The following is a 25,588-nucleotide window of genomic DNA, read 5'->3' as shown; positions in this document are numbered from 1 at the left end:
GCTGGAGCTGAAAGGCCACCACCTTCTCAACAACCTTCCCCACAAAGGGGAGGTTGGAGACTGGACGATAGTTGTTTAAAATGGCTGGATCCAGAGATGGTTTCTTCAGGAGGGGTCTCACCACCGCCGCCTTAAGAGCGGGGGGAAAGACCCCCTCCCGAAGGGAGGCGGTAACAACCGCCTGGATCCAGCCCCGCGTCACCTCCCTGCTGTTAACAACCAGCCAGGAGGGGCACGGGTCCAGTACACATGTGGAGGCACTTACAGCTCTCATGGCCTTGTCCACGTCCTCAGGGGCAACAGCTTGAAACTCAACCCAGCGATGGTCTACCAGATTTTCCCTTAGTGCCTCGGCTGGTTCTGTAGAAATGGAGTCCAAGTCCATCCGAAACCGAGCAACTTTGTCCGCGAGAAACTGGACGTAATCCTCAGCCCTGCCCTGCAAAGGATCACCCGTATCCCTCCTATTTAGGAGGGAACGGGTTATCCTGAACAGGGCGGCTGGGCGCGACTCGGCTGAAGCAATCAGAGTGGCAATGTAAGTTCTTTTCGACATCCTGATTGCCCGGATGTATTCTCTGATGCAAGATGTTAAAAGTGCTCGGTTCGATTCGGATTTATTGGATCTCCATTGGTGCTCTAGGCGTCTCTTCCGGCGCTTCCTCTCCCGGAGTTCCTCAGTAAACCAAGGAGCCCTCCTGGATCCACTGCCTCGGAGCGGCCGTAGAGGTGCAATCTGGTTAAGAGACTCCGTCGCTGCCGAGTTCCAAGCAGCAACCAGAGTCTCCGCCGGACTGCGGGCGAGGGTATCAGGAATAACCCCAAGCTCCGTCTGGAACCTCAGAGGGTCCATAAGTCACCTGGGGCGGAACCACCTGGTCGGTTCCTCCTCCCTACAGTGGGGGTGTGGTCTCTGAAAGTCAAGCCTCAGTAGGTAGTGGTCTGACCACGACAGGAGTACGATCTCACTACCCCTCAGACCAAGATCACAAGTCCACTGCTCCGAGAGAAATACAAGGTCGAGCATGTGACCCGCCGAGTGGGTTGGGCCCCAAATTACTTGGGTCAAGCCCATGGCTGTCATGGAAGCCATGAACTCCTGTGCTCCATCAGAGTGTTCCCCGAGTGAAGGCAAATTGAAATCCCCCAGAACCATAAGCCTGGGGAACTCAATTGTCAGCTCGGCTACCGACTCGAGGAGCGAGGGGAGGGCTGCTGCAATGCTGTTGGGAGGCAGGTACGTTAACAGCAGACCCACTTGATCCTTGAGGTCCAACTTCACCAGCAGGGACTCACACCCGACAAGCTCCGGAGCAGGGATCCTACGAGGTACTAGAGACTCTCGGATAACAATGGCCACACCCCCACCCCTTCCCTGAGCTCTCGGCTGATGGAGCACCTGAAAACCCTCTGGGCACATCTCTACGAGGGGGACTCCTCCCTCCGGGCCCAGCCAGGTTTCAGTAATACATGCCAGGTCTGCCCTCTCGTCTAAAATTAAGTCCCGGACGAGAGGAGCCTTATGAACGACAGACCTGGCATTTAGCGACAACAGCCTGAGACCAGGGTCCTGATTACTCGCGCCATCTGGCCTTGGAGTGGGACTCATAGGGCTGGAAGGAGGGATCTCTGTAATGTAGCGAGCCCTCCTTCCCCGGTAATGGCCAGCCCTAAAGTCCCCGCCATATCTGCCCCTCCCTGTTACGACCGTGATGCTCCGGCCCACTCCCGTGTCCACAGTCCCCCCGACCACCCCAATGACCCCCGCGTTCCTCGACAGGTCCTCCGAATCAAACATACTCATTCACTCACCCAGGCAATCCCCACGTAGTAATTAAAAACACAAAAAATACAACAATAATGGGTAATAAAAAGTGGGATCATTCACTCAATCACATACATATCCCATGCATATCCCATACAAAAAGAAAGAAAAAAGGAGAGAGAAAGAAAGAGAAAGAAAGAAATAGATTACGCAGCTGTTAAAAGTGCAAGTTCAGGTAGTTGCAATGGCTCTCAGCGTTCGAGATGGTTGAAATAACTGAGTCCAGCTATGGTCCAAACAAGGCGTACAGGGGAGTGTCTCGTATCCCCCTCTTCTGTAGGTTTGAAAAGGTCCAAAAAGTCCGGAGCAATTGAGGGGAGCAAAGGGCCTTCTTGCACAGGCGCTCTCCAAAATAATACCCCAGGGGCAATGGCGGGTGGTAATGATGGTAATAGTCAAAGCCAGATGGGGCCGTACCAGCGAGTCCAGGAATCCTGAGGTCGTGGTCAAAAGAGGCCAGATGTTAAGGTGCCAAAATAGGGGAGAGCCAAATGCCAGGCAGAAGACACAGGAGGAGACCTCACAGCAGCGGGGACGGGCAGAGAAGAAATCACGCCTGAAGAGCCACCCAAGAACGGAGGAGGAAGGAGGCAATGTTGGGAAGGAAGTGGGGCCAAACAGGGAGGAGAGCCATCCGGAGGGGCTGCTGCGGCATCAGGCAAAGCCAGCCGCCCAATTTGCCCAGTCCCAGCAATATTCCAATTCGATCACTCTCTCTCCGGGGCGATGGTAGCCAAACGAAGCCCCCAGGAAGCTCAGCAAGTAGGATGGAATTGCTGAAACTGCTGAAAAACGCCACCGCTGTAGCCAGCGTGGTGCCGCCCCCCCACCGCCAAGCGACGCAGGCAGCACACAAACCTTCGGAGATTGTACAGTCCGGGGCTGCCCAAGAGCGGCGACTCCCGCAAAGGCCTGGGCTCCTCGGGTCCCCTGAATTCCGGACATCCCCAGGGACCCTTTTCCAGAGGTACGAGGTTGATTTTTAAAAGCTTTTCAGCATTTTTTTTTGCCTGATTAGTTCGGAGCGAAACGTCTGGCAGCCATCTCTAATCTCGCACATGCGCATGATGCGCATCAATATTGGCTGGTAGATGGAATTCAGAGGAGGCCTAGTCTGTGGGATCTAATAGGTCTTTGGGAGGTGATTGACAGGAGGTGGTCTCTCAAGTACCCAGGTCCGATACCATGTAGGGTACCATGTACCCTACATGGTATCGGACCTATACCATGTATAGGGCTTTATAAGTGACGACTAGCACCTTGAAGCGTATCCGGAGACCAATAGGCAGCCAGTGCAGCTCGCGGAGGATAGGTGTAACGTGGGTGTACTGAGGTGCACCCACAATCGCTCGTGCAGGTGCGTTCTGGACAAGCTGAAGTCTCCGAACGCTCTTCAAGGGCTGCCCCATGTAGAGCGAGAGTAGATGACCTCAGAGATCCCTTCCGAGCCCTAGATTGCTGTGCTGTTTCAAAGCATCTTCTAAAGTCACATCTAGTGCCAGGGTTAGCAGTCCTTCCTTCCTCTCCTTTCTCTCTCTCTCTCCCTTCCTTCCCTCCTCTTTCTTTCATTCTTTCTTTCTCTCTTTCTCTTCTCTCTCTTTCTCTCACATTTTAGGAATCACATCTAAAGGACCTCTAGAAGTCTGTTCAAAACTGATTGTACTCTGTGACAAAAGCTTTAGCTCAGATTTGTTAACTTGACTATATATGATCCCATTTAGATAATTTAGGGTTTTTTTAAGAATGTGGAAATGAGCAAAACAATATAATAGAGAAGAAAAAAGAAAGAAAAGAAAGAAAGAAAGAAAGAAAGGTGTTCAGTTCTTAATATTTGAATGTCTCTTAATAAACATACTAGTAATAATATATTAGACCTTCTCACAAGTCCACCATAAGTGGTAATATGTTACGTGTATTGATTCACATTTCCAACATTTTGGGGAGGTATTTGCTGAGATTTTAGCTAACCTTGTTGGTGCCAGGTGCCATTTATAAAACATTTTGTACTGGTTTTCCTTGTATGCAACTGATAGTGTCATTTTTAAATTTGTTCCCCAAAATTTTTCCCATTTGTCTAATTCAATATTATAGCCAAAGTTCTGTGCCCATTTTATCATTTGTTCTTTCACAATTTCTTCTTCCAGTTTATACTTCAGGAGAAATTTATATATTTTCCCTATCATCTTTCTATCTGAGCTTTGAATTATTTTATCCAATTCGTGTGGTTCCATTTCGATGCCATATAATTTAGTATCATTATTGTGTTTAGTTTTGATTTGCAAGTAGGTTAGCCAGTCAACTTTCACGTTTTGTTCTGCCAATTCTTCAATTGTTTTTAAATTTCCCTGTCCGTTAATTAAGTCTCTGTATCTTAGCATTTTGTTCATATCTATAAAATTTGGATGGATCGTCCTTTCTGTCAGGGATAGCCAGTTCGGGATTTTCACATAATGGATTTTTTAAATTTTGAGCCCGTTTTGCAATAACGCTTTTCTAATTAGATGTTTTTGAAAGTATTTGTGCATTTTATTTTTATCATCCCATAGGAATGTGTGCCAACCTGTTTGCAAATCATGGCCTTCTAAGGTCAGAATTCTTTTATTCTTTAGCTCTATCCAATCCTTCACCCATGTTATTGTTACTGCTAACATATATAATTCCTAATTTGGTAATGCTAAACCTCCCCTCTCCTTGATGTCTTGCATTGACTTTGGTTTCATCCTCGCTTTTCGTCCTTGCCAGGTGAACCTAGCAGTTATTTTGTTTAATTATTGAAAGAAAGTTTTACCCAAATTGATAGGTGCGGCTTGCAACAAAAATAAAATTCTTGGTAAAATATTGATTTTAATTGTGGCTATGTGTCCCATTACTGATACTGAATATTTTTCCAGCTTTCTAAATCTTTCTTTATTTGTGTCACTAGTTTATTGTAATTATCGTCTTTAATTGTAGAACGTTTTGCCGACACTCAGATCCCCAAGTATTTTACTTTCTTAGCTATTTGCATTTTGGTTTTTAATTCCAGTTCCTATTCTTGCTCTTTTGTCATATTCTTGGTTATCATTTTTGTTTTGCTTTTATTGATTTTTAATCCTGCCACTTCGCCATATTCTTCTAGTTTTTGAATTAATTTCAGACTGGACTCTAGTGGATCCTCTAGAACAAACACACAGTCATTGGCATAGGCTTGGATCTTATATTCTTCATTTTTGAGTCTTAAACCTTTTATTCCCTGGTCCTTCCTAATTTCATTTAATAATATTTCCAGAGTTAATATAAACAGCAAAGGAGAGAGGGGGCATTCCTGGCTAACTCCCTTTTTTATTTTGATCTTCTCTGTTAGTTCTCCGTTCATCAGAACTTTGGCTGTCTGACTGTTATAAAGTTTTTCTATCATTTTTGTAAGTTTTTCTCCGAATTTCATCCTATCTAATTGTGTTATTATAAATTTTCAAATTACATTATCGAATGCTTTTTGTGCGTCAAGGAAAATCAGTACTATTTGCTTTTCTGGATGCACCTCATAATACTCTATTATGTCTAAGATGACTCTCATATTATTTTTAATGTGTCTGTGAGGTAAAAATCTGTTTTGGTCCAGGTGTATTCATTCATTTAAAGCATGTTTAATTCGTCCTGCTATAATTGCTGTGAATATTTTATAATTGGAATTCAGTAATGAAATTGGCCTGTAGTTTTGAATTTCTTGTAGATTAGCTTCTTCTTTCGGGATTAGGGATATTATTGCTTCCGTCTATGATTCAGGCATCTTGGCCTTCTCTAAAACTTCATTAAACATTTCCACTCCTAGTTCTTCTAATATTATTTTATTATATTTATATAACTCCACTGGTATTCCTTCTGGTCCTGGGGTTTTATTATTTTTCTGGCTTTTCAGGACTAATTCCACTTCAGCTAACGTTATTGGCCTATTTATCGTCTCCCTTTGTTCTTTTGAGATTGGGGTTATCTTTTCTGTGTTTTAATATTGTTTTATCTTAGTTTCCTCCACACTATCTTGGGCATATAGTTTTGTGAAGTATTTCTGAATAATATGCTTCTTTTCTTCCGTTTTATATTGAATTTTTCCCTCATCATCTTTTAGTTGGTATATCATCCTTTTTTCTCTTTCATTCTTCAATCTATATGCGTCCAGGTTTGTTGGCTTGTTCAAAATAATTTTGTTCGGCCGCTTTAATTTTCTGTGCTAATTTTTTTTTGAGTTATTAAGGCTAAAAACTTTTGGAAAAGGATCAAAAATTGGCTAGAGGCAATAACAGGAGTAAAAATAGATTGGAAAGCCAAAGTTTTTTTTTACTAGGAATAATGGCTGCAAAATATAAAAAAGAAATCCAGTATTTAATTTTACATATAACTAGGCGGTGAGAATTGCCTTCGCTCAAAAATGGAAAAACAAATTAATTCCAAATGAAGATGAAATAATAAAAAAGGTGATGGATCGTGCCAAAATGGATAAATTAACAAAAGAAATCCAGGGAAAAGAAGAAACAGAATACTACCAGATATGGGATAAATGGTATAGGTGGATGGAGGAAAGAAACAAGGATCAATGAAGGAAGCCAATAAAGCCTAAAAGCAGTAGTTAAGGAGAATTAACACATATATATGCATCCAAGAGCTTTAAATCTATTAGAGGTAATCAGCCAATATAGCAGACAGATGAGTAAAATAAGAGGGTTAAGAATGGTGAAATGCAAATGAAATATACTAGAAGGGGAAATAATATAAGGAGAATGGTATCGATTGGCAATTGCTATTAGAAAGAACAGGAAGTTCCTGTTTGTATCATGTTGTGTAAATGTGGTGTACGTCTAAGTTTTGTGTGTGTGCATTTTGCATGTTTGTAAATAAATATTTTTTCAAAAAAGTAATAATATATTAGAATATTTCCTTTCTCTCTCCCTCCCTCCTCCCTTCCTTCTTAAAAATTATTTGGGGTCACATGCAATTCTTCCTTCCTTCTTCCCCTCTCACTCCCCTCTCCTTCCTTCCATCTCATTTCCAGCTCCTTCCTTCCTTCCTTCCTTCCTTCCTTCCTTCCTTCCTTCCTTCCTTCCTTCCTTCCTTCCTTCCTTCTTCCTCCCTCCCTCCCTCCCTCCCTCCCTCCCTCTTCCTTCTTTCTCTTCTGCAATTAAAAACCTCCTTCTGAAGCCGTTTCAGTTTAAAGTAGGGTTCTCCAAAGTTTGCAATATTAAGACTTGTGAACTTCAACTCCCAGAATTCCACAGCCAGCCATGCTGCTTTTGAGGTTCCTGATTTAAAGCTACGGCATTTGTTTTTCTTTGCCAAGTGATCACCTGGCTGAAAAGTGAGTCCTGATTTTTTTTGCCTTCTAACACCTTCTTTCTTTTTCTTTCTCCCTTCTCTCCCTCCCCCTCCCTTCCCCTTCCCTCTTTCAGGCAAACTGGCAGGAAAAAAGGTTTTAAAAAGTAAAAAAGGGGGTTCTGTGGATTGTGTGCCTCAAGCCTTTTTTCCCTGCTGGTTCAGGCAAACTGGTTCAGGCATTTCACCCCTGCCTGGAATGCAATAAAGCCCACCCACTGACCTGCTGGTGGCTGCCTAATAGGGTGAGCTCAGAGAAGGCGGAGGGGAGCCTATCGGAGCGCTCTGAAAGAAGGAGGCTGAGGGAAAGAGTGTGTGCTATAGCTTGCTTCCCTCCTCCTTAGTGCTTGCTTGTGCTCCCCTCCCCCGTCTAGCTTGATTGCAGGCAGAGCCACATTGCCTTTTACAAGGTTGCTGTTGGTGAAGCTGGGTGCTGGTGAGAGCCAAGGTGGCGCAGTGGTTAAATGCAGCACTGCAGGCTACTGCTAGATCAGCAGGTCAGCGGTTCAAATCTCACCGGCTCAGGGTTGACTCAGCCTTCCATCCTTCCGAGGTGGGTAAAATGAGGACCCAGATTGTTGGGGGCAATATGCTGACTCTCTGTAAACCGCTTAGAGTGGCCTGAAAGGCCTATGAAGCGGTATATAAGTCTACTGCTATTGCTATTGCTATTTTACATAGCTTTGTCCAGCTGGTGGGCAGGGAGAAATGGCTTCCTCCCCAGGCCCCCAGGGCCATCCATTTCCCTCCCAACAAAGCAGGAGTGGGTTCCTGCCAAATTTATTTCAATGAAGATTGTTCTGCATGTGTGCAATACAGAAATTAAAGATGGTGTCGCCCAGGATGGAACCGGTATGGCCATGTGTCCGGCTGAGTTACTACCTATTCAACTGAACTAGTCCGAATAGGTAGGAACCCACCTCGGCTATGGTCTCTTGTGCGTGCACACCCAACAGGATGACATGGGCTGGCCGGCCCTTTACAGTTTTCAGGATGGCTGCATGGGCCAGATCTGACCTCATTGCGGGCCAAATTCGGCCCGCAGACCTTGAGTTTGACACCCCTGCTTTAGTCCTTCAAAAATTTTATTTTCAAAAATTGTTGATTTACGAAGGCTTATTTCATTTATTTGTTTTGTTTATCCCAACATGGGATCTTCCTTCATTTTTCCCACATAATAATTCTTTTGATTGGGTTGAGAGAGACTAGGTGTCCTTATTCCTAGTCCAGCATCTGAACTGCTATAACATATTGGTTTAGAGTCATTAGTCTTAAAAGTTGGCAAATCTGAGAAGCTAACCTGAGTTGAGTTCAGATATTCTTCACTAGGAACTTTCTGAGTGCCAGAGCTGTCATCTAGACTGAGAAGTCGAAACAACATCATAGAAGCATGTCTGTGCTGCTGTCAGGAAATCTAAATATGTCAACGAAATCACCAGGAATCAATACTGACTCAGAAGAGACTTTACCTATTAAAAGAACCCATGAACAAATTTCATCCTGGTTTTATAAAAGAGGTTCTGTAAAGAATAACTCTATATAATGCTAGATTTCACACACACACACACACACACACACACACACATATATATATATACACACACACACACACACACACACACACACACACACACTCCCACTAATTGGCCAAGTGTTCCATCTCTCAGGCTGGGGGGTCAAATACTACGCCCCTCAGATAGGGTACGCAACTTGGGAGTCCTCCTGGACCCACAGCTGACTTTTGAACATCATTTGTCAGCTGTGACCAGGGGGGCATTTGCCCAGGTTCGCCTGGTGCACCAGTTGCGTCCCTACCTGAACCGGGAGGCTCTCACAACAGTCACTCGTGCCCTTGTGACCTCTAAGCTGGAGTACTGCAATGTGCTCTACATGGGGCTGCCCTTGAAGAGTATTTGGCGGCTTCAGCTGGTCCAGAATGCAGCCGCACGAGCGATCGTGGGTGCACCTCGTTTCACCCACGTAACACCTATCCTCCGCGAGCTGCACTGGCTGCCTGTTGATCTCCGGGTGCGCTTCAAGGTGCTAGTTGTCACCTACAAAGCCCTTCATGGTATTGGATCTGGGTACTTGAGAGACCGCCTACTGCCAATTACCTCCACTAGGCCAATAAGATCCCATAGATTAGGCCTCCTCCGAATCCCATCAGCCGGCCAATGTCGACTGGCAACTACCCAGAGGAGAGCCTTCTCGGTGGCTGCTCTGACCCTTTGGAACGAACTCCCCGTGGAGATTCGTACCCTCACCACCCTCCAGACCTTCCGCGTAGCCCTTAAAATCTGGCTGTCCCGACAGGCCTGGGGCTAAAGACTTCAACCCCACTCGAATAGTATGACTGTTGCGCTTTTTAACGATGTATTGTCTTCATGTTTGTAACTTGTTTGTCCTTCCCTCCCCTTGAATTGTGAGCCGCCCTGAGTCCCCTCAGGGAAAAGGGCGGCATACAAATAAAGTAATCTAATCTAATCTAATCTAATCTAATCTAATCTAATCTAATCTTATATATATATATATATATATATATATATATATATATATATATATATATATATATATATATATATATATATATATATATATATATATATATATATATATATATATATATATATATATATATATATAATTTATCAGGACAAATACAACACAAATGTAACAAAAGGCAACAGTAAAAATATTGGGTTTCTGTCTGAATGGTCTCTTGTGACAAGCCAATGGACAGAGAATGGAAGTAGTGAACTTCCTCCCATATTTGGGCATACCAGGGGTTGTGACTTTAAATATATACCTTTCTCCCTGGCTCAGCTGATAACGGAGGAGAGCCTGTGGCTTAATGGTTAACACATCTGCCTAATATGCAATACAGCCCAGGTTCGAATCCCAGTAAGGGTATGGCTAGCTGATGAGAGCTAAATAGCTTGAAATAGATCTATACTAGTCTCCCTTTATTTATTTATCAGCACAAATACAACACAAATGTAACAAAAGGCAACAGTAAAAATATTGCAAAAGGAAAGTGATTAATTCATAAAAAGTAATCTTAGGAGTCCTAATTCTAAAACTGATTGTTAGCACTAATGTATGTTCTTATTCAATCAGTGTCAAAATTTATTTCTCTATAGTCAGATATCAAACTACCTCCTTATCCATGAAACTACATCTGTGTAGGCATTCACTATGATTAAAGCAACTACATGATAGAAAATTCTTATATATAAATGAAATTTTCCAATTTCCTCTTCTATCAAAGGAATACATCTAAACTTATCCACTGGCCAGGAGGATAAAAGTTTTGCTTGTCCTTGTACTATGTGACATATAGAAACCAATTGGTAAAACTTGTCATGACATTGACATAATCATCACCAAGGCAGTGGTGGGTTCCGGATTGCCCGCATGCATCATACTTGCCTGAGACGCTTCCGCAAGCCTCTGCGACGCTTCAGCTGCTCGACAGAGCATCGCACAGGTGCTGTATGAGCAGTGCGCGGAAGCGCCAAAAGCTTAAAGCATAGGTAAGGAGCGCAGGCGGGTAGGTGGGCCCTCTGGAACATTGTACTAGAACAGTATCCGGTGCTCTGGGGAGGATCCGGTACGCCTGTACTGGGGCATACCACCTGCAACCCACTACTACACCAAGGGATAATTTATTATCAAAGAGACAAAGAAAGGAACCAGTGAAAAAGCTGACATTCTAAATAACCAGAATGCCCAATTCTACCTAGCTAGCTTTTACTTGAATTTGTACTTTATTTCTTTCCTCATCTAATAAGAAAATTATTGTTTTCTTTGGGAACAATTTTCATTTCAAGCATAATAGGAGTTTAATTCTACTAAAAATGTGTATCAGCACTGTACCACCAAAAACATCTGGAACCTATAGATTAATCAAAGTTTTTACTTAGAGCCAAAGAATAATCAGCAAAATGATTAACACATTCACTAAATCCACAATACTTACCACTAAACATACTTTACATGCAATTTAAATGATATATTTAATGAATCAGAGGTATCTGAGAGTATTTAATGCCCTCCAATTTAATACCATCCAGTCCAATAGTCTGGAATTCAGGAAATTGTATCAAACATTTTTTGGAAGGTAAAAATCATCCAGTGACAGTTTCCCTTTTAGGTGTCCCTGTTTGGCTTTTTGACTATCATTCATTATATTGGATTTATTTGTTGAAAACATAAGATACATTTGGCAAAATGTGGGGTTTTCCATATGTTATTTACCCTACACATCTTCAGGTAACGTATCTGTTTTAAAAATATCAAAATTGCTAATTGTTACTGTTGTTTATGTTTAATCTGGAATACTTCTGTAGTTCTGAATGCTGATGCATTTTTTTTCTCCTTTAGTATGTTACTTCATTTTTCAAGCAGGTATAAATAAGAATGTAGCATTTAAACCTCTGGAACAAATAAAAGATGAAGCAGTGGATATAATTAATAAAGGCCAATTTGTTGGAGAAAGAAATGGTGCATTTTGACCAAAAGGAAAATATAACTTCTTTAGATAGTGATGGGCACCAGAGTTTCTTAAAATTAAATAGAGCAAACCTGAAGAAAAATGACATGCGTTAAGTTTTTATCAGACCCATTTCTACTATTTGCTTTTTAATCTATCACTTTATTCATGATAATGTCCACATTACAGATAAATTTTATAAAGATAAAATTAGAATGGGGGGGGGGAATAATAAATTTCTACTCTTGGCCCTCTGAAGGAAGGACAGTTTAACACGAAACAGATGAATGGAAACTAGTAGTTCCTAGGCTGACAATAATTCTCATTTTGTTTCTCCAGTTCCACATTCTATCTGCAGAAGAGAAATATTATCACCATCCCTACTTCAAATGTGAAATATGCTGGGATGAAATATCTGAGTCCAAAGACTATTGTGAAGTCAAAATATGAATGTATGTATATGTGGATGGGAAGCATATAAACATCTTTAAAATATTGAAATGCTAAAGATGATAAAATAATAGTTATGCCAGTTACTCATTTAAGAAAAAAACAAGTAATCTAGAATTTTGGCCAGAATATGCTGACCACAATGCTTATATTATGCAAAACAAATTCAGTCCACACTGAAAAAATGGTAGAAATCATTCACTCACCACCATTGAAAAGTGGTAGAAACCATTCAAATAAAAGATAGATGAGCTAAACAATGGTGGATAATGTAAGAGACAACAAGCATATCATCTAACACTTACCTGGAGGGGATTTGAGGATGTGAGTGAAGAGGGAAGACCATGACCTGGAGGTAGGTTGGTCTTTGTGGGGGAGCTTGAAGTTTGGTGAGCTGGAACTGGTGGATTTTGATTGTGAGGCTGTTGCTGTGGTGGTGGAAGTGGAGGGTGCTGTTGCTGTTGAGGCAGTTGTGGCTGTGTTGGTTGCTGTTGGGATTGACTAGCTTGTCCCTGTGCTTGCTGGCTAATTTGGCTCTGCTGCTGTTGCTGCTGCTGGAATTGTTGAAGATGCTGGAGTTGCTGGAGTTGGGAATTCAGGGATGAGGTAGCTATAAGTGATTTAAAAAATAAAGCTGGAGTTACAAATGATTCTTCACAAAGTTATAAATGACAATAGCTATTTCTGGAACCTCTACAAATAAAATCTGAAATGGTCAAGGACTGGAAACACTGAAGTAAAGTGGAACAAAGATGGATGGATACTGGTTGAGACCAGATTCAGAAAAATGGTACAGCACTGCACAGAGGAAATGGAATAATTATCCAACAGGATTCCTTTAGCTGTGTTGGACTTCAATTCTCAAATCTTCTAGCCAATGTAGCCAATGGTTTTGCTACAACCTGAATCAGTGATGGGATTCAAATAATTTAATAACTGGTTTTCTGTCCTAATGACCAGGTTGGTAAGCATGGCTGGGTGGTCATGTGATTGAGTGGACATGGCCAACTCAATTTCACTCACATTAAGGGTCATCTCCCTTGTCTGGCCTCCTGTCACCATGCCTGCACCCTCTCCCTCCCCTCTCCCAGCCACTCCTTGTCATGTCCTGTCTCTCCTAGCCTCATCTGGCCTCTCCTCACCGTCAGCTCACCTTGCCTGGCCCGTCACCTTGCTTTCCAGCTGCTCACTAAGGCAAGCCTCACTTGCTTGGAAACAAAGCTCCTCCTTCCCCTTGTGGTAGAGTCAGGGCTAACATTATAAGGGCATTGTAAGTATCTCAAACCATTGGTTACTGACATTTTCCACTTCACATATGGGTGGTAGCATCATATTCAATCTCCAACTCAGTGCAGAAACCATTACAGCTTGTATGACAGATGACCATACAATCTATATTCAAAAAATTCCAATGAAGAAAAACTAGCACATCTGTAACAATTTATTCCACTAACCAAGAGCTTGTAAGTCAAGTAATCTGAAGCCTGAATATACTTCCTTTTATCATTGATTCTGGTTCTGTCCACTGGGTTAATAGAAAATAAATCCCATGCTGTCTTCCAAAAGATAGCCCTTCACATAGCTGAAAACTATTATTATATATTTCTTTGGTTATATCTTCTGTATGTTAAACATATCTATAAATTGCTTTTTATATTGCTTGGTTTTTAGATCAATCATCTTTGTGATACTTCTCTTCTAAATTTGCTCCAATTTATAATTGCCCTTTTTATTTTTATTTATGTCCCACTTTTATTATTTTTCCTAATACGAGGCAGAGAACATATCAAAAACACCCTTCTCCTCCTGTTTTCCCTACAACAACATCTATATGAGGTGAGATGGGCTGAGAGAGAGTGACTGGACCAAAGTCATCCAGCTGACCTTCATGGCTAAGGCAAGACTTGAATTCACATGTCTTGTTTTCTAGCCTGGTGCCTTAACCACTAGACCATATTGATTTATAACCAGAACAGTACACAGTATTCCAAGTAGGATTTAATCAAGGAAGAGCGGAGTTGGGATAGTTATTCCGTATGATGTGAACATTAGGTCTTGCAAATGTACCTTAAAGTATCATTTGTCTTTGTAGCATCTATTTAACCCTAGTGGTATATATCAAATTTGTGATAAACAAGATTCAGATTTCTTTCACATAAATTGCTGCAAAGTCTTCCCATCTTATACTTCTGCCTATCCAGATGCAGAAGTTTATGTTTCCCAATTAAGTTCCATCTTATTTATTTCAGCATACTTAAGATTGTCTAGATTTTTTGTTTTTAATTACTTCTCTCCTCTTAAGTATTAACCATCTTCCTTTTATGTCAGTGGTTCTCAACCTTCCTAATGCCGTGACCCTTTAATACAGTTCCTCATGTTGTGGTGACCCCCAACCATAAAATTATTTTCGTTGCTACTCTATAACTGTAATTTTGCTACTGTTATGAATCATAATGTAAATATCTGATATGCAGGATGTATTTTTATTGTTATAAATTGAACATAATTAAAGCATAGTGATTAATCACAAAAACAATATGTAATTATATATTGTGAAATATTTATTTCTAATTACAAATAAATGAAATTTTGTCTGGGAAGTTTAAGAGTAGGCTCCTGGCTCTAAGTGAAAAGAGTGCCTTTCTTTTAAAAAGAAAAAAAGAAAAGAAAAAACAAAACAGCCACCAATTCTTCCTTTCTTTCTCTTTCTCTCTTTTTCTGACTCTCTCTCTCTCTCTCTCTATGTCTGTCTCTCTCTCTTTGTGTGTGTGGCCCTTTGTCTCTCCTTTCCTCCCTCTCTGTCTTTCTCTGTAATTCTCTCTGTGTGTCTCTCTGTCTCTCTCTCCTCCCTTCTTTCCTCTGTCTCTCTGTAATTCTCTCTGTGTATCTCTCTGTCTCTCCCCTCCCTTCCTCTTTCTCTGTCTCTTTGTGTGTCTCTCTGCCTCTCCTCCCTCCCCCATCCCTGTCTCTCTGTGCCTCTCTCTGTCTGCCTCTCTCTTTCACTCACTCACTCACTCACTTACACACACACACACAGACACACACATACTGTGGTCACCTCACCTCCTGTTCTTCGACTGCTGCACAAGCCCACGTGGTGTGCACTGTGCTCTTCTGACAGTTGCCTTGTTTCCAATGGAGGGGGTGGGGAATGCATGCGTTTTCCTCCCTCTGCATGGATTTCCCACCCCCTATTGGTCCCGTTGTTGCTGGAACTGCTTTTGCTGACTCCAGCATGGCAGTGGGACTCTTGCCATCGGTTTACTGGCCCACCTTCTTTGCTCAGGTGGGCAGAGGAAGAAAGGAGGCTTGTGATAAAACACCTCTGCCACCAAGGGTGAAAAGGAGCACCTTCACCCTTGACTATTGCATGCCTCCTTTCTCCACCCACCCGAACTAGCAAAGAAGGCGGGCCACTAAACCGATGGCAAGAGTCCCACCACCATGCTGGAGTCAACAAAAGCAGCTCCAGCAATAATGGGACCAATGCTCCCCCCCGCCTGACGCGATCTCCTTTCATTCTCCATCTGCCTCATTCAGGTAGTGGGCATCACTTTCGCGTGCGCAGGCATCCTATCCTCCAGTGATGCCTCCCTGAGCCTCCGTGATGCTCCAGCTACCCGGAGGAGCATCACGCAGGTGCTGTACATACCATGCATGGAAGCGCCAAAGAGTTTAAAGACAGAGAAGGACGACGGGCTGGCGGGTGGGTCAGTACATGGTGGTCCAGGCAGGCACCGGGGTGTACTGCCTGCAACCCACCAATGCTGCCTTCCCTGATCTCCACTCCTTGCTCAGCTGCCTGCCCCGCACCCCAGCCTACATTTCCACTGCCTAAACTGGTTGCCTGTGTCTTCCCCGATCTCCCGCAGACTCAGCTCCTTGCCCAGCTACCTCCCCGAGTCCCTGACCTACCTTTCTGCCTCACCTACCTTCCTTCACCTTCTCTGACCTACTTATAAACTTATCTTGTTGGCATAGGTACCTTTTATAAATGATCTTTTTAAAAGTTTGCTTAACCTCTACTCCTTTTTTGCTGATATCCATCTCTATTTTAAAAATCTGTCTTAAGTTTGTATTCAATCCTTATAAAGTTTGGTCTTGTAATGGGCTCAGTTGATTGGGGTTCTTTCCTCTGCATGATCTGTTCCTTCATCTGAAAAGAAAAGGAATGAATAAAGCCATCCTATGGAATTGTTACTTGTTTTTCAGAAAATATGCTATTTGGCTTGAATATAAGCTCAGCCAGTACTGAACCTTACTCATATATTCCATTTTTTAAACTTAGGAATACATTTCAGAAACATAATTCAGTATTGTTCTGTGAATGTACCTATGAATTTCATTCTTCTTGATCTAACTTCTTAGATGATTTTGGATTATATCTTTTTTGTTTGTCCCCATTTTGTTGGACCCGAATCCCGCTCATTTTTAAAAATTTACTACACTAGTGAGGTCATTCTAGTTGCAAAGCAACTGCTAAAGCATGCATTCATAAAGATAAAATAATGTGAATCCTAGGAAAACAAGCAGCTGCTGAAATAAAATGAACAGTGCCGCCTGGCAGGAATTCAAGGCTGTAAAAAGCTTCAGTACATTTTTAAGATGAAAAGTCTAAAAAGCTTGGATGACTAAACATGGTTTTCCCTGGCTTCTCTCTCCCTGCTATAGAGAGAGCATTCCATTAGAGACTGTTGGTCCAGGTAAGACCTGGGCTAATGTAATGTAGTCTTAGCTAGGAAAGAGTTTTGTGCCAATACTGGGACAAAATAACAACTTCCTTGGTTTGGTAATTGTATTTCCATTTTAGGTGTTTATTTTTCAATTATTAATTAACTGAACATATGAAAATATCAGCCATTCTTTTATATATACTGTGTAACATCTTTTGCATGCCATTCTTATAGGGTGTCATTTTAAAATCCACTTTGAGCTCAGTCTCAGTCTTGTCTGGTGAAACTTGTTCCTCTTCCATAACATCTTTTAAACACTATCTATAATATCAGACACTCTTAAAAGTAACTAAATATCACTGATCTCCGCTCCTTGCCTGCTTTTCTCACTCGCCTAGACTTGCCCAGCTGCTCTCTGGCTCCCTCGTCTGCTTTCCTTGCTCGCCAGCCTTCGCTGCTCACCTAATTTTTGGTAAGTGCTTTGTGTCACATGTACAGGTACGGTGTGACCAGCCCTCCCACCCCGTTTCATTGCCCATGGGAAAATCTGCTCCAAACTAAATCGAATCCAAACTCAAACATGTTTTAATTTTTTTGCAGCAGCCCTTAACAGGATGAAAAGGCAACAGAGTTTGACAGCTTTTTCAGTAAGAAACTAAGATCGGAATAAATTGTATCAGAATTGGCCTTGGATGATCCAAAACAGTCACAAGCACAATCACCCTAACCTGGAGAAAGCAGCACATCAATTATTGAGCTAATAACTCCAAAACTGAAAATAATCTTCCTGACTGCTGGACAGTGCAACAATATAACAACTTTAAAGAAAAATATGAAAGACTGGTAATTTCTAACAAAAAGTTAGATTGTGAATATTGTGTAAAATATGACTCCACAAAATAAAAAAAGGGTTCATGTGTCAAAAGAATGGAAATATTTTCAGATTGAGGCATCAGGGAAAAATAAAGAGATACAACAAGCTTCTCTAAGAAAAAAAGTGAAAGAACATTTTTCATCAAAAGCTCATAACATTTGTAAAGAGAACTTAAAACAATGTCAACAGGATATAATAATGAAAATAATAGATATAATCACTAAAAATATGTAGGCCCTATTTGTAGAGTATTTAATACAGTTTACAGCCTAGCACAAAGATGTAAACCATTTTCAAAAATAGAAGGAATGTTGGCTTATCTGAGTGGTCCAAGAAAGTCCAAGCATGGGTTAAATTCTGCTCATCTGCCCAGGACTGAATTGGCAATCTTTAGCCACACCTCTGGTTCCATATTGGATTCAGTTTTTTTCAATAAAGACATGGTCTTGTCATGTTGTACAACAGTGGTTCTGTCGTGTACGTCTGGAAGGTATTTCAACCATGATGTCATTCAGCACGTCCAGAAGGTGTTTCAAGATAGTGAGAGACCCCAGGGCAGGATTGAACTCTCCCGCAGCGCACAGAGAAGACCATTCAGGTAAGTCAATGTTGCTTCTTCTATGTGCTGCTTGGAGAGTCTAAACATGAGACATACCCAAGCTAAATGTCACTAGGGTGGGAAGCACGAGCATCAAGAGTCTCTCCACTAGAATGAATAACCTGACCTTGTCTCCCAAATGCCACCTCTACCAAGCCAAACTTGTCCAGTTTATAGTTTTTTACAAAGGGAGTAGGTGATGTCCAGGTTGCCGCTCTGCAAATCTCCTCTATGGACACTTGAGTCGCCAATGCACTCCTAGTGGAGTGAGCTGTGATGTATCTTGGGACTGGCCTGGATTGTTGTTCATAGGCCAAGGAGATGCAAGCACACAACCAGGGTTCAATGGTTGAGGGGGTGACTTTACGACCCATAAATACCTACTGAAAGGAGATGAAGAGCAACTCAGAATTCCTGAATGTTTAGTATATCTGCACAGAGCTTTCCGAATGTCGAGCATGTGCCAGGACCACTCCCTGGGATGTCTGGGTTTTGGACAAAAATCTGGTAGGATGACCTCCTGGGACCTGTGAAACCAGGAGTTGATTTTAGAAATAAAGGAAGGTTCCAAAAGGAGGATGACCCTGTCAGGGTGGATGATGCATAAGTCCTTCCTGACTGATAGTGCCACCAACTCTGAAATCCTCCTGGCAAAGGTGATGGCTATGAGAAAGGTGGTTTTAAGAATCAGATGTCTGATGCTGGAAGCTCGTAGTGGCCCAAATGGAGAGCAGATGAGAGCCCACAGGACTACCCCCATTCCCGTCAGATACTGATGGACTGGGGGTAGCAACTTTTAAGGTGTGTAGATTTTAACTTCCAGATGCTGTCCAGGCAATTTTAGTATTGCAAGTTTGAAAAACCCTGTCAAAAATGGGCATGGTTTTCTGCTGAAACTTATGACTCCTCTGATAGGAAGCACAATCCAACATTTTTATATGAATTAGCCTCAGAGCCACAGAGCAGACTGTGGCTCTGATCACAATTAGATTATTTTGTCTGTGTAGACTATATAACTTAAATACTGAAGGTAATAAAACAAAGTGATAAAGAAGAAACTATGATAATAGATCAGAATGAATCCATCAGGAGTTTTTCTGTAGCATCCTAATATTGTGATACATGGGGCTATTTATTGGAGAAATGATTTGTTTCACTGTTCAGATTTTCATTGTCTTATTAGAGTTTGTAATGTAGAAAACTGTAATAATTTTAAAATGTTCTAGTTAAGAAAACTAACACAAAAGCAGCAGCTACTCCCATCTCAAATTTATTTTTTTCTTTTCTTTTTAGCTTATGACAGTGCTTTTGATTCAAGTTCCCTTTGTGCACCGTAAAAACTATACTAACTTATTTTAAAACCATCATATGTAAGGAAATTGCCAAAGAAATTAGATTTTAAGTACTATTTGCTTCCTCTGTGAAAATGGGAATTAAAACAGCATATTGTATAGAAGGCTGGAACATCATTCTCTATATTGGTTCGGTTCATAAACAAAAAAAAAAACCCTTTTGTTCTTTAAAGTTAAAACATCTCCATATTATTTATTTCAGTGTATTCAAACATATGAATCAATGCATTCTTTATCAAAGAATATGTAATCATTGTAATCTTCACTCTGACTTAATTTTAGCAAAGCTGATGAGAAATGGATTGTTTTCTTCATGAATGAGCATACATGTTAAGATTCTTTGATGTCTTTCCCTGCCAAGAAGAGATGACCCATACAGTCACAGTTTAAGAGAGGCAATCAATAGTGAAGTGATGTATATCTAGACTAATTCATTAATAAGCTATAGTTCAATAGTAAAGAATCCTGTTTGTTCTGGATTCTTTACTCCATTGCTGATTCTAGTTTCTTGCTCTATTTTGAAATCTTGTGACTTATGTCACAAAAGCAGTATGTTCAAATCCCCAAGCCTTCATGTATCAATTTTACTTATTCATGGTCAGTGGTGGGAGTCAAATAATTTAACAACTAGTTCTCTGCCCTAATGCCTTGCTGGGTAGGCGTGGCTGGGTGGCTATGTGACTGGTGGGCATGGCCAACTCAACATCACCCCCAGCCCCACCTCCTGACCACTCAGCTCAAACACATAGTAATTGTAATTTGTAATTTTAATAGATTTGTATGCCGCCCAATCCAGAAGGACTCTAGGCGGCTTACATAAAACAGTTAAAAATATTTTTTTTAAAGGTTTAAAAATACTAAACAGAGACAGATTAAAAGAGACACAACATACTCTCAATTATAATGGGGCTGAAGTCCAATCAAAGATCATCAGCCTCAGGCCTGCCGGAACAGCCAGGTCTTAACAGACTTTTGGAAGGCTGAGAGAGTGGGGAGGGTCCGGATCTCAGGGGGTAGATCGTTCCAAAGGGCCGGGGCAGCTACAGAGAAGGCCCTACCCCGAGGAACCACCAGACAACATTGTGTGGTCGACGGTACCTGGAGAAGGCCCACCCTGTGGGATCTTATTGGGCGCTGGGAGGTATGTTGCAGGAGGCGGTCACGGAGATATCCAGGTCCTAGCCATGTAGGGCTTTAAAGGTAATAACCAGCACCTTGAAGCGTGTTCGGAGACTGATAGGAAGCCAGTGCAGCTCACGGAGGATAGGTGTGACAGTATCGCTCGCGCGGCTGCATTCTGGACCAATTGTAGTCTCCGAACACTTTTCAAGGGCAGCCCCATGTAGAGCGCATTACAATAGTCAAGCCTTGAGGTGACGAGGGCATGAGTGATCATTTGGAGTGCCTCCCGGTCCAGGTAGGGCCGCAACTGGTGCACCAGGCAAACCTGGGCAAAAGCTCCCCTGGTCACAGCTGACAAATGGTGTTCTAATGTCAGCTGTGGGTCCAGGAGAACACCCAAGTTGCGAGCCCTCTCTGAGGGGTGTATAATTTCACCTTCCAGGTTTAACGATGGAATATCTGGACTGTCTTTGGGAGGCAGCATCCAAAGCCAAGGTAGGATTCACTGGGTTTAGACTGGTCTAATCCTATCACTGGCTGGCCCCTCCCCACCTGTTTTTCCACCAGTTTTGAAGTCCACAAGTCTTAAAGTTGCCAAGGTTGGATATCCCTGAGTTAGATGTTCTGATAAATCAGTGTTTTTTACATTTGGCAACTTTTAAGGTGTGTAGACTTCAACTTCCAGATGCTGTCCAGCAGTGGTGGGTTTCAAAAATTGTTGGAACCTACTCTGTGAGTGTGGCCTCCTTTGTGGGAGTGGCTTGCCACACATGTGACCGGATATGAAATTATGAATTAGTACTTAGGTCGGTCCAAGTAGCTATTCAGAAACTCTGGCATTGAAGCATGCAAGTCTTAAAGTTGTCAAGTTACAAGATCCTTGCACCCCTAACGCTTTAGGAAAAAAAACTCAGGGGTCTTCAAACCTGACAGTTTTAAGACTTGTGGACTTCAACTCCCAGAATTCCTCCTCCACTTATTTTGGCTCAGAAACTCTGGCATTGAAGCATGCAAGTCTTAAAGCTGTCAAATTACAAGATCCTTGCACCTCTAACCCTTTAGAAAAAAAAAAACCAGGGGTCTTCAAACCTGACAGCTTTAAGACTTGTGGACTTCAACTCCCAGAATTCCTCCTCCAGTCATGTTGCGGTGATGTCATCTGCGCGGATCTGCTCCATCTTTGGTTTTTTCACAGGGGGCAGGGCTGCCACTGAAGATCCCAACGAGCCCCAGCCGCCACCAGAATAACTGCTGCCTCCTCCTCCTCCTCCTCCTCCTCCTCCTCCTCCTCCTCCTCCTCCTCCTCCAACAGCACCACCACATTTGCTGCCCAGTGTTGCAGCTGAGGTGAAGCTGCCAAAGCTCCCACTGGCGCCCCCGCCCATGGCAGCAGCGGTGGCGCCTCACCCTCCACTCGGAGCATCTGAGCTGGGCTCCGCGTTACCCCTGCTGCCACCGCCTCCTCCTCTGCTGTGCTTTTGAGAAGCCATGAGGCCTTTTTTTCCTGCTCCTGCCCCCTCCGCTGCCTTCCTACTGGCTCCCGCGGCTTCATGGCTCCTCAAAAGCATGGCGGAGGAGGAAGGGTAATGCGGGGCCCAGCTCTGGTGCTCCCAGCGGAGGGGGAGGTACCACTGCCATGGGCAGGGGTGCCGGCGGGAGCTTTGGCGGCTTCACCTCAGCCGCAGCGTTGGGCGGCAAATCCGGCAGTGCTGTTGGAGGAGGAGGAGGCGGAAGCAGATATTCCAGTGGTGGCAGGGGCTTTGGGGGTTCACTTCAGCCGCAGAGCTGGGTGCAAGCGGCTAGGACTGGCTGCCCACAAAGGACCTCCCTGGGCTTGCTTTGCTGAAAATGAGGTGATTGACACTAGTTTGAGCGGCCGCGGCCGGCGCAAACTACCGTCAGTTGCCCAGTGCTCAACAAAACAAGTCTGGGGAGGTCCTTTGTGGGTGGCCAGTTTTAGCTGCCTGCAAAGGACTTCCCCGCGCTTGCTTTGCTGAAAACGGGGTGACTGACGGTAATGAGCAGGACAGCTGGTGCCTAGGAGGTCCTAGGAGACCGGCTGTGCCGCATAAGCTCCTGCTGCTGTTCCCGCACCCCTGCTAACCTTAGATTTTCTGAGGCCCCTCAGCTTCCGGATCCTGTGACAGAAATCACTGCGCGGCAGTTCGAAACTGCTGTGCTGTGTTTTCTTGCCACGTGCGCGGCCACGCAGCCACACATCTTAGAAGGAACATTGCCAGCGTTCCTGGAAGTTAACCGGTCCGCAATTGCTGTCCAGGCAATTTTAGTATTGCAAGTTTGAAAAACCCTGTCAAAATGGGCAAATTAAGATCCTTTTGAAAAAAACCCCCAGATTATTACAGATTATCCTGAGCAGCATATCTATGAAGGAAGACTATTAGAGTCTTCTATTAGAGACATGCTTTATGCATACAATATTGAAAGGCATCTAAGGATTACTAATCTTCCCACCTTCAAGAACCATAATTTATGAGAAGAAGTTCGCAATGATCTCAACAGAAGTTTTTCTCAGCTCTGCTTTGCCTGAATATGCAATGTCTATAATCTGTCATTGAACTGTGATCATTCTGGTCCTAAAAATAGACAAAGTTCTCTCAATCACAAGAATTGTCCTCCATTCTCTTCATTTATAGTATGGGACCCTAAAAATAGACACAAAATTCTCCCAATCATAAAATTGCCCTCCTCTGTCTTTATTTATATTCTGGAAGTTAGATAATGAGGAAAAGCTGAGCTGGAGAGATACATGGACAGACATTATTATTGATCTGATTTATCCTAGAACTGTTATAACTGGAAAAAAGGGACTTCTATACTGATACTTAAGATTTCTACACTATCTCACCCCATTTCCTCTTTTGAGCGGGTCTCTTGGTTTTCCTCCCTCCTTTCCTTGATTTATTTCCAAAGAGTCTTCTTGTTGTCCAAATAAATGTGGTAGAGACAGATGTGTGTTTTAAAACACAATCTGTTTTGCAAAGAGATGTACTGATAAAAAGAAAAGGTCCAAGTTAGGTGGAAGGATTTTTGACCCTCTTTCAGGTTTATTTTCTCAGAATTGGTTCTAAAACTGGACGTAAAGTTTATTAGTATAGAAATTATAATTGGAGCAAAGAAGGAAGCAGGGAGCTTTAGGAAGACAGCATTATGGCAATTCAAGTTTTTGATGAAGTTTTCTTGTTTTACTTATTTTCATATCTTGAATATTACATTTGTTTAACATAATCTATATATGGGAAATGGGAACATATAATTTTTTTCCACAAAGTTTTGCTATAGTCCAGATATTACTGTGTTTAGTAGTGCGAGTTTATACTATTTCATATGTTTGTGTAATAATCTAAATTAGGGTGACCAGACGTCTCGCATTTGGCGGGACAGGCACGCTTTTTCATAATTTTCCCCGCGTCCTGGGCCATTCTCAAAAGATCCCGCTTTTTAATTTTGGCGCCTTCTTTGATCGCTCGCTCCCCCACACATCCGCTGCTGCTCGCATGGGCGTGGTAGCGTAGCGAGTGAGCGGGCGGATGGGCGGGGAAGCGAGCTCACCTTTCCAGCCCCACTTCCACCCGGACAAGCCATGGGAAAGCCTCCGCCTCTCCGAAAAGAGCCACCTGTGTATGTGGCCCTCGGCGGGGTCTGGAAGTGGTGCCTTTCTGCCAAAGCATCCCTCGCGCACTTCGGAGGCCGGCAGGCGAGACGAGTGCATCGGCCGGAGACTCCTTTGCAGGACCCGCGGGCAAAGGGAATAGAGAGAGGCGGCGGCGGGGCTACCTTTTGCGGGGAGAGCAGGAGCTTGGCCAACTGTGGAAAGGTGCCCTGGGGCTGGGATCCAAGGCGCGCTTAACTAGGCGAGGAACTTGTGCAGACCCACCGGGGCATGGGAACTGAGGAAAAGAATAGAGAGGGGGGCGTATGGAGAAGAAGAAGCGTGCTGAGTCCTAAGACACTGGTGATCTGGGGCTGCTGTAAGCAGGCGCTGGGCTTCGGGGGAGAGGGAATGTGCAAAACCCCCTCCTCTAATGCTTCCGGCTCTTCTAAAGAAGGGGGTCGGGGGGCTTGTGCAGACCCCTCCCCCCTATTCCCGCATCTCCTTGCAGGAACCCCCAATCGCCAGGGGCATCGGACTCCAAATCCCACTGCAGCAGCCCCCAATGGCCAGTGTCTTAGGACTCCAAATCCCATCGCAGGAATCCCCACTCGCCAAGATCGTAGGACTCCAAGTCCCATCCCATCTGTTTCTAGATCTCCCTCGCAAGTTTCAGCAGCCCCAATGACAGCTCGGCATGCTTCTTCTTCTCCACACGCCCCCCTCTCTATTCTTTTCCTCAGTTCCCACGCCCCGGCGGATCTGCACAAGTTCCTCGCCTAGTTAAGCACGCCTTGGATCCCAGCCCCAGGGCACCTTTCCACGGTTGGCCAAGCTCCTGCTCTCCCCGCAAAAGGTAGCCTCACCGCCACCTCTCTCTATTCCCTTTGCCCGCTGTCAGTTAAGAACAAAGCCCACGGTGGGGAAGCTGCTTGTTTGTGTGCCTGGGATTCTTTGGGGTGTGTGTGTGTGTAATTGTCTCCAGCTGAAGGAGCGGAAGCGGGAGGAACGAAGCTCGGAGAAGCCAGGGAAAAGATGCAACCCCCCCCCAAAACTTCCCGCATGGGTTAAAGTAGAGCCTCGGGATATCTTTATATGGAATCTCCCTCCTTCCTCTCGGCTTTGACCTAGGGAGATCCCAGGCACTCCTGCCATCCAGCTGGAAAGGAGGAAAATCATGGGGTTGGGGAGAATCAGTGAGCCGGAGAAGGGTGTGGGTGTCTCCGCCATACACTCAGGCGCCAGCCCT

General features: G+C 43.5%; 1 protein-coding gene across 3 annotated transcripts in view; it reads right to left on the bottom strand.

Moving 5' to 3' along the window:
* The window catches only part of POU6F2 (POU class 6 homeobox 2), a 416,297-nt gene that overhangs the window by 126,639 nt on the left and 264,070 nt on the right, over positions 1-25,588 (bottom strand). For all 3 annotated transcript variants that reach the window (XM_087713105.1, XM_087713106.1, XM_087713107.1), the window contains exon 4: positions 12,416-12,720. In XM_087713105.1, the coding sequence (XP_087569231.1) occupies positions 12,416-12,720 (305 nt within the window). The remainder of the gene's footprint in view (positions 1-12,415; positions 12,721-25,588) is intronic.

The sequence above is a fragment of the Thamnophis sirtalis genome, unplaced genomic scaffold (genome assembly GCF_051295495.1).
Source record: "Thamnophis sirtalis isolate CommonGarterSnake01/CBP01778 unplaced genomic scaffold, rThaSir2_p1.2 scaffold_4, whole genome shotgun sequence".
In the NCBI taxonomy this organism is placed as follows: Eukaryota; Metazoa; Chordata; class Lepidosauria; order Squamata; family Natricidae; genus Thamnophis; species Thamnophis sirtalis.
The sequence above is the reverse complement of the archived record's forward strand: the minus strand, read 5'-3'. Positions and strand labels throughout refer to the sequence as shown.